Source organism: Volvox carteri, assembly GCF_000143455.1.
Source record: "Volvox carteri f. nagariensis unplaced genomic scaffold VOLCAscaffold_51, whole genome shotgun sequence".
Classification (NCBI taxonomy): Eukaryota; Viridiplantae; Chlorophyta; class Chlorophyceae; order Chlamydomonadales; family Volvocaceae; genus Volvox; species Volvox carteri.
In genome coordinates, this window is record NW_003307594.1 from 140,343 (window position 1) to 149,632 (window position 9,290).

General features: G+C 61.7%; 2 protein-coding genes across 2 annotated transcripts in view; one reads left to right on the top strand and one right to left on the bottom strand.

The window, feature by feature from the left end:
• The window catches only part of VOLCADRAFT_106779 (uncharacterized protein), a 4,839-nt gene extending 4,318 nt beyond the window's left edge, over positions 1–521 (top strand). The window contains exon 4 of the mRNA XM_002955332.1: positions 328–521. Within this exon, the coding sequence (XP_002955378.1) occupies positions 328–412 (85 nt within the window). The 3' untranslated portion in view covers positions 413–521. The remainder of the gene's footprint in view (positions 1–327) is intronic.
• A 402-nt stretch (positions 522–923) lies between these two features.
• The window catches only part of VOLCADRAFT_121419 (uncharacterized protein), a gene marked incomplete at both ends in the record, with an annotated part of 14,085 nt that continues 5,718 nt past the window's right edge, over positions 924–9,290 (bottom strand). The window contains 10 exons of the mRNA XM_002955393.1: positions 924–1,159; positions 1,729–3,138; positions 3,464–3,596; positions 3,907–4,197; positions 4,762–5,000; positions 5,325–5,409; positions 5,605–6,107; positions 6,537–7,497; positions 8,091–8,255; positions 8,743–8,955. Of these exons, the coding sequence (XP_002955439.1) occupies positions 924–1,159; positions 1,729–3,138; positions 3,464–3,596; positions 3,907–4,197; positions 4,762–5,000; positions 5,325–5,409; positions 5,605–6,107; positions 6,537–7,497; positions 8,091–8,255; positions 8,743–8,955 (4,236 nt within the window). The remainder of the gene's footprint in view (positions 1,160–1,728; positions 3,139–3,463; positions 3,597–3,906; positions 4,198–4,761; positions 5,001–5,324; positions 5,410–5,604; positions 6,108–6,536; positions 7,498–8,090; positions 8,256–8,742; positions 8,956–9,290) is intronic.

Genomic DNA, 9,290 nt, shown 5'->3' on the forward strand with positions numbered 1-9,290 from the left:
CCCCCCCCCCCGCCCTCAGTGTCCCTCGTTTATAAGCGGCAGGCTCGGCCCAGTTGGAGACCGGTGATTAGGCAGTCCCCTCGGAGCGCCGGACGTGCAGCTGTACAGCGATTACCGCACGGCAAATAAGTGCCTATAGAGTATCGTCGCGCGCTAGGAATGTCGCCTGGCCAGCCCCGCTGGCCAGGGTGTGGTTCGTGCGTCGCTGACGCTTCAGGTTTGCCCTCGGGGCGGGTGACCAGTGGACGCAGTCATTAATGCTGCGTTTAGTTGTCTAGTGCTGTGCGTCAGTTCTTTCGGCCGTGCCGGTGTGGCCGCGCTGGACAGCGCTGCGCGCGCTCAGACCGCGCCGTGTGGCGCTAGACCGCGCTTCGGCGCACACGCGCCCTGGCGCTCCGAGAGCAGCAATTAGTACTCTGCAGTAGTGTAAGGCCCTTGGCAGCCCCGGTTTCGCCTCGCCCTGTCCTATCCGACACCCCGAACGCAACCGTACAGCAAGCCATGAAGGCTATAGGACATAAACATAAGTGTAGCATAAAAGGGAAGTGCTCCAAACGGTCATCCTAGAGGACGACAAACCGCCGTAAGCAGTAACAAAATCCTGGTTATCCACGGTAATGGTGTCAGAATGAGCCTTACTCTGCTACTGGCGACAGACATATTATCTCCGCTGCGACGCGGTCTCAACACATGTTCCACATGCACTAGCATGTCAACAAGCGCCACTGTCTTCCTGTTAGCAATTTCGTGGTCCTGGCTATTTCTTCCAGATGTAGGTCCTTCCCTCGCGTTTGACACTGCCGCCGCAGACGGAGCCCCGATTCCAGCGGCTATCGACTTCCTGATTTTCCCCCCCCACACACACATGCACACCCCGACACCATGGCCCGTAACCATCCCGGCCAGCGCTTCCACGCGTCGGCCTACGCTTCATCGTCTGCATGATCCCCATCTTCATCGTCGTCGAAGACGTACTGCTGGGGTTCTGGGGCGGGCCTGGTGGGCTGTCGCTGCTGTCGCTGGCGGAGGTGCTGCTGGGCAGCAGTGCCATCGCGGCGTGGCGGCGGCTTGCGGGTGCCATTGGATGGCCCCGCCACCGCGGCCGCAGCCGCCGCCGCAGTAGCAGCAGCAGCAGTAGTAGCTAATTGTATCCGCCGATCTGCCCTTGGACAGGGACATCGGGGTGAGGGGGACCCCGGTGGGTGCCGTGTTATGGAACGGGAGATTGTGTGGGCAGGTAGCTGGGGGAGGCGGAGAGGGTACCGCACGTGATTGTACTAAGCAGGGGTACATGGCCCTCTGCTTTCGCAACAGACTCGACCAGAGCGGAGAGGATTGGAGAGGACGGAAAACGTGTATCATCTACAAATCCGGAGCTTGGTCCGCCGTTCTGCCGATGTCAATAACCGAAGCATCGCAACGTGCAAAGAAATAGTGCGCGATTGGCTTTTCCTGCCTAGCACGGAGGAGAAGGATCTAGAACGGGAGGTTAAGGCAAGGGGCAAAGAAAGACAAAGCCGCAAAAGGCGCCAAAAGGGAGAACACAGTTTTGGGTCGGCCAAGAATCAGGAGTGAGAGCTGAGAACCGCCGCAGTTCCGTAAAAGGCGTAAAATGATTGGGCACATGGAAAAGGTGGCTGCGGACGTAACCAAGGAAGACGGCCCAGACTAGCTGAGGTGGCGGCAGCCCCCAGTCATCCAGCGTTCGGATATCCTTACCCGACCTACCGCGTGCTTCCCTGTCCTTGACCGGGCCCTGAGCGCCCTTGCGAGCCGGCAGCGACTTGCCCGCTCCAAGGCCAGAACTAGCTGCGGTATCGCCGCCGGCGCTGCCTCTCCACGCATCCCCACTTCCGACTGCGGTGTTCTCCTTATCATCGTCGTCATCATCATCATCTTCAGCGCCTTCCGCCTCATGGACATCATCAGCCGCCTTATCGTTATCCTCATCGTCCGACACCTCTTTCCTGTGCTGTCGCTGCTGTGCCGGCTGTGACTTCAGCCGGGAGCCCGGGCCTTTACGTTGCTGCTGCTGCTGCTGCTGTCGCTGCGGCTGTCGTGGTTTTACGCCGCTGCCAGCAGCTGCGGGCTGTGCAGCGCGTCCCCTGCCTGCCTTTGCCCTCGGCTTCACCTTTGGCTCGGCAACCTCGCCACCTGCACCACTACCATTATCACTATCTTCTTCCGGCAACTCGTACTCATCTACCTCCTCCTCCACCTCCTCCTCCTGCCCGGAAGCCGCCTGTCGCTGCCCAGCTGCACCACGCCGCTGCTGCGGTTTCGCGGTTATGCCTGGCGCCTTGGCCGCCGCCGCCGCCACAGCAGCTGCTGAACCAGCGGCAGCGAGCTTCTGTTTCCCTTTCTCCGCCATCACCGCCGAAGCACGACCACCCGTGCCTTTGCCTTTGTCAGCAGCAGCCGCTGCGCCGTGTTTCGGTGCTACTGCCTTGATGCTCACGCGGACATCTTCGACCAGCTCCTCCTCCTGCTCGTCCTCTTCCTCCTCTTCCTCCTCGTCCTCCTCTTCGCTAGAGGAGCTTGGCTCCCCCTCGCTAAGGCTCTCATAGCCCCCGGCACGACGCCGCTTAGCAGCTCCGGAACCGCCCCCAGCCTTCGTAGCGCCGCTGGTCCGACCCTTTCCTTTGTTGCTGCCGCCATCGCCACCGCAGGCGCCACCCCGGCCGCGGCCAGCACCGCTTCCCCCGGCTTTCTTCGCCGCCGGTGGTGACAGCGGTGCCGGCTCCCGGCGGCCTTTCTTCGCCACGGCCCCGTGCTCTTCCCCGTCCCTGCCCGCCGCCGCGCCCTCCGTTTTTCGCTTTGCGCTGCGGTGGCCGCCAAGGGGCCCCCGTTTCGCAGGGGACCGCTTCGCCCCATCCCCATCCCCACCCTCTTCCGCCTCGTCCTCAGCTGCCTGCGCCGCCGCCGCTCCCTCCGTGCCGTCCTGCATGGCCCCCTCCGCCCGCTCCGTCTCGCCGGCGGGGACGCGTCCTGAGCCAAGACTGACGCCGGTGGGCTGTCCCGCAGCGCCAGCCGCCGCCGCCGCAGCAGCAGCAGGGTTCCTCCGGCCCATCTCCGCCACTGCGGGGTTGAGGACCACCTGATAGCTCGGGGGCAGGCAGGAGCCGTCCGTCCGGAGACCTGTCACGGATGGGGGGAAGGGAAGGTGACAAACGGGTTGGATAGGGAAAGAAGCATCCAGGAAATGGGAGGTAACGGAATCTTCACACACATCCACACACACGGCGGAGTGGCCTAGGAAGAGACCTCTGCAAAACCACAGTACGCCCTCTTTCATTGCGCTCCTCACCCCTCGTCTCCGCCGTGTCCACCAGCTTGAAGAGCCGTACCGGCACCACCGCATGCCCCGGATGGTCGCGTCGGGCTAACGCCGCTACCGTGGCTGCCGCCTCTTGCTGATGCTGTTTGTCGCGTGACGTCGCCGCCGCTGCCGCGGCCGACCTACCGCCGCCGCGATGGTGACGGCCGTCCTTAAGGGTGGCGGCAGCGGCGGCCAGCTCCCGCTGTACGATGGCCTTGGCGACAGCAATGCCCATGTCGGCCAGCGTGCGCATCGTCCGAGTGGCTGGAGGCTCGAACTGGGGACGTGTCAAAAGGAGAAACGGGGGGAATGACGACGTGTGGGGGAAGGGGCGTGAGGTTGGAGATGAAGTGAGCTAAGGGCCAAGCTTAGTTGCTCACCACCTCATTACGGGTGGGAGGACCACCTCCCTGTTCTTCTCCTGTCGGTGATTGGTTGCGTACACACACTTCACAAAGCTCCAAAACACACGTCAGTCACATCACGTTCTTTCCTGTCATTTGCGCCAGCGGCCATACCGGCGCCACCGCCTCAAAGCTCGGAGCTCTCCCTTTCACGCGATACCCCCCCCCACAGCCCTCGCTCACCGTCTCATCTGCGTCCTGCATCTGCAGCTTCACGCTGCGGAGCACCTTGCACACCGCCGGAAGGGCCTCACCCACGCCGCCGACAGTCGCAGTGGCAGTGGCACCAACCGCACTACTACCACCACCGCCCGCGGCCTGGTGCGTAGCAGGTGCCACCATCAGTGGCTCCAGTGCAAACTGTAACATGTCCTGAAAGGGCTGGAACTCCTCCAGCTGCGGCGGAGCCGCCGCCACATTTCCTGACGGCTGCTGGCGGCTGCTGACGCCCTCCTGGGAAGGGGACTCCGGGACCTGACGGGGCCAAGCGCCCACCAGCATGCCGTGTGTATCATCAGGATGCAGCAACGCACCAGTCAAGGAAACGTGCCGAGTGCATGTGTTATGGCTAGAAGTGCAAGACTAGCGGTACCCAGCCCAGCCAACCCAACATGTAGTTAACAGCTGCACAGGAATCTAACAAAGGGCGCCCTCGGGCCGTCACGCCCGCCCACATCAGACAAGACAGGGCCAAACCGTGTACTGCGGGTGTTTTGGGTGCTGCGTATATAACTGTTCCGGGCAGCGGCTTCGCAGGGCAGCGCAGCTCATCTCCACACTGCCCGGCGGATCGTTTTAGAAGATATAAGAGGACATAATTATTAATTACCTTAGAGTTTCGTGCGCAAAATTTATTTGCTGGATACATCTATCTAGATCTTTTTTATTTCGTGGTCCCAAAAGCGAACTCCCCAACACAGTCACATCACTCACTGCCCACTGCCCACCTCTTTCTCTTACCCCACCTCACCCCCCCCTCTGCACCCCTTGCGACGTGGGTTTATCTCATCCCCCTTCCCCCTGCACGCCCCGCATCACCTCGGGGCAGTCTGGGTGGTGCGCGAGAATGTACACCAGAAACGCCAACATGAACTCGGGGAGGTCGGCCAGGGAGGGCCGCGAGGAGGCGGCGGAAGAGCCGCCAGCAGCGGGAGCAGCTGTGTTGGTGGTGTTGGCCGCCTCCATGGCTGCCTCCTGAGCCCTTGCTCGCTGCACCAGCACTACCTCCCGCAGCATGCGGCCGGCGGTGTCCCTGTGCTCGGGTCGAGGATCCACGCCTGAGTTAGGGCGGCGGGACGGAGGAGGTGCAACACGCGAGTGGGTTCAACTTGCGCAAGGGCATGACTTTAAAAAAACAAAGCTACAACAAACACAGTAGGAACGATTGATGACAAGGAGAGAAAGAAGAGCGCCCTCCCGCGGTAACGGCTCCTGCGCTCGGGCGCATGTGCACCCTGTCTCCATTAATGGAAAATGCCGAAGTCTGTCTGTCTGTTTGTTTGTCTGTCTAGTCGCCTGTCTATCCATCCGTCTGTAAACAGCAACGCTATCCAAGCTATTCACGTATCAATCCCAAGGGAGCCCAGCGCTCCCGTACTTACAAGCCAGCGGCAGTAGCGCCGCGTACTTGGCGATCACGTGCGGTCTCAGCCGGTGCTGCAACGCAGACTGCAGGAAGAGTCGCACCTACGGATGTGCGGTGTATAGGGGGATGTGGCGGTGTGTGGAGAAGGTCAGGGAAGATAGGAAACGGGAGCAACGCGGTAGTAGGTTACGTACAATTACTTGTCATATAAACCCCGTTCGCGTGAGGATATCTGCCCTTGCTTCCCCCCCTTTGATGCTTACTGCCGTTGCCCTCATAATGCCCAAACAACACACCTGCTCTCCGAATGCCTGTCGGACTTCCATAACGGGGTCCTGCATCGTCAACGCAAGCGACACGTATGACGACGCCAACAGCCGGGAGTCATGGCGCTTCGCAAGGTGCAGCAAAGCCCGTGCGGCGGCAACGCAGAGATGGGCCCTATCCAAGGCGCTGGTGGCGCCGTACTCAGACACGTCATCCACGATGGATACTAGTTGGACGAGCAGGCCTTCCACGTGCGCGGAGACTGCGGCGGTGGTCGCCGCCGGCACGGCGACTGCGGTGGCAGCCGGGGCAGCGGCGTCGGGCGTGCAGCCGCGAGCCAGCGCCCGCAGAGCCCGGACCTTGAGCCCGATGCCATATGGAGGCTCCTCCCAGGCCGCGTCGCCCTTGCTCGGGAAGGGCGGTGCCTTGGTGTTCCCTCCAATGCCTTTTCGTGCACCAGCGGCGACAGGGGGCTTCAATGTAGCCAGCATGTAGTGCTTTGAAACGAATTTGCAGAAGCCATCCACATGCTCTGGGCCAGAGGAAAGGGCAGGGTAGCGCAGCGCAGCGCAGGGTTGAATTGTATGTGCAGCATAAGTAGGACGGCACAATTACAGATGACGTCCAAAGCCCCAACTGCAACTGGAGTCCAAAATCGGGCAGGATGGAGGTAAGGCAAATGCAAGGGAGTTTCAGAGTTAACTGCGCCGGCAGCCTGCGGGTAACCAAGGCGATGACAGCAGCAAGTGCGTCCGGGCAGCTGTTGGACCGCTTGGAGATAGAGTAATTGATCCCAAAGGCCAGGTCAAGGTCAGCCATTACCCCCTAGGAGAGCAGTCCACGGCGTCACTAGCTCTTATGCCCAGATGGGTGCGAAAGCTGCATTTCCATCATAAAGCCACCAAAGACCAGCAACTTGCCCAGCCACGCGCCGACCCATCCACCACGCACCATCACCCACCTGCGAAGACACCCGGCGCCACCTCGCCTACGCTTGCCATGGCCTGCAACACAGCCGGTGTGGACGCCAATACCTCCATACCGGGCCGCAGCTGGGCCATCAGCTGTGACGCTAGCTGCGTCACCGCGGATTTTCCTCCCTCGGGACCCAGCACTGCCCACAGAGCATGCACCGCAGCCTTAGCTGCCTTGGGGTAGGGCCCTTGGCTGAGAGCCGTCAGAGCGAGTGTCAGAGCAGCAGTGCGCTGCTTGTGGCAGTCCGGCGAAGCGGGCGCCAGCTTCTCCACTCCCCGCTGCTGCTCTTGCTCTTGCTGCTGCTGCTGCTGTTGTTGTTGTTGTTGTCCGCGAGTTACGCGGCGCGCGGCGCCGTCCGAGACGGCAGCAGCGCCTGAAGGTCCCTCCGTTCGAGCGCGCTTCTTCCCACGCACTGGTGTCGCCCCCTCCTGCTCCCCTTCCTTGGCTTTGTCCTCAAGCTCCTCGTCCTCCGCTTCCCGCTCCGCATCGTCACCATTTTCCAGCTGATCCCGACCTCCATGCCCAGCGCCTCCAGGTTTAGCGCCACCCGGGCTGGCGCCAATGCCGGTTTGGGCATTGGGCGACTCCGTGGCTGCAATACCGCAGTGCCGCGCGGTGTGGCGCAGTACACGCACGGCAGTCGTACACGCCAGCTCCGGTCGCGGCGGCTCTGTGGTGACGATGGACACCACCAGCGGCATCGCAGTGCAGCACAGCCCGGGAGCGGACTTGGCCGCAGCGACGGCGAAACTCGCGGCGGCGGAGATGGCGCTGTCGTTGGCGTCGCCGGCCATGCCAACCGCCCCCATCAACCCTGCCACGTGGCTGGGTGATAGCAGCGTGGGCTGGGCGGTATGGCCGATCCGGGTGATGAGGTCCGCGACGGGCGACTTGGAGCCCCCATTGGGCAGGCGGGACAGGGCGTCCTTGCGTGCTGTAGCCAGGGCCTGGGGGAGAAAGGCGGGAGGGGAAGGTAGAACGAGAGGCGAGGGGTTTTAAGTCAGTAAAGGTCCTAAAGTTCTGTTGCCGGTGGTATAGCTCTACCTTCTGCAGGTTAGTCGAACCTCCGCAGCAAGGTCCGAGCGTGGCCAACATGCCACAGCTGCCGATGAGTGTTCTACTACATTCGGCCTGAAGATTCCCCTGCAGCTATTGCGGAATTAGCGTGGGCACCCTATGCTTGTTACCAACGACCTGTCCGCTCGTTCCACCTCGTAGCAAATAACCCCAACATATATACAGATCACAACACCACTGCAGTGGCTCAGCACTGCTGTATGGCAGGTGATCAGCCCCTCAAAGAGAACACCGTTGTCAGGACGCGGCCAAGTGCGTGGTAGCAGCAGTTGGCCTGCATGACAAGGTGGTCCCCAAAAGCTGTAGAACGGTGTGGGTGTTCGGCCCTACCTCCTGACCCCGAGGTAGCAGCAGTATCTTAGCCAATTCAACTCGACGCCGATGCCACCGGCGCTCAGTCGCCACACACACACGCGCGCACACACACACACACACACACACGTGCACACACACACAGGCTCACCTCGGGGTTGCTCCCCGGCGCCGCCAGCTCCCCGAGTCGATCCCAGAAGAAGTTGTCCTTGGCGGAGTCAAGCAGGGCCCACAGCTGCTCGGACCCACGGGTCCATGCGGCCGCAGGGCCGCCAGCAGCGCGGGCAAGGCTGCGGCAAACAGCTGCCACCCGCCGCTGTGGCAGCATGTGCAAAAACACAATGACATGCGGACACACTGGCGGTTCAACGACAGTTCGCAGGCAGCTCAGTTTTGCAAAACGGGTAAGCAGGATTGGAGTGGAGGATTGCAGAGCAAGCGGATGGGGGCAGGGAAAGGCACGGGCAGACATGGCAGTAGGTGTGCTGCCGAGTACAACTTCCCTACGTCAGCCCATGCGCGGCGGCTCTGCTGGCACTGTGGTTATGGATAGGACGTATCCCCCATCATCGCGCGCACCGTATGCACATATCCGTGTGCCATTCTCGCCGGTGAAACCTACCAGCAGCTGAAATCCTTGAACCCGTTTGAGCACATTCACACTTCACATCTATAGACGTGCCACATCATCACCTTACTCTATCTCAGCAGCGACGATTCCAACACCTTAAAAACCTTCTGGTCCGGCGACTCCCAGTCCCAGGTCTGTGCCCCTGTGTAAACCCTAAGTCGCTATGCCCCACCTCTATCCGCTGCAGGTTGCGCTGCGCTGCTTCCGGGCTCGACGGAGGAGATCCATCCACCGCACCGCACCCCGCCACCGCAGCCGCCACCGTACGCAGCCGCCGCCTCAAATCCACCAGCTGCTGTAGCTCAGTGGCCACTTGGGCTTTGAGCATCATGAGCTTCCGTACCGCCGAGCGCTCCGCATCGCCGTACGAAGCCCACAGCGCCGCCTGCGGTGCAAGCGTGTTGCCGTGCAGCGGCGAAATGGCGTATAAGTCTGTAATGCTACTGGCTATGACCTCTTCTTTAGATATCGCTAACTCACGTTATAGGGTGCAAGTACAGCGCAAAAGCAAGCAGTGCGGCCTTCCATTCCAGCAGGGACGGTGGGCTCGAAAGCTCGGCCACTGTTCGCACTGGACTCCCCACTAATGAAGGCATACGTGGCAGGGCGCCACTTCGGCTCTCAAACAATCGGCCGCGCGATAGCCGCCGCACCCCGCGCCCCGCCGCGCACTGTAACCTCAAAGGGCTCAGCTCCTTGCCTGCATTCCGAAGGGCCACT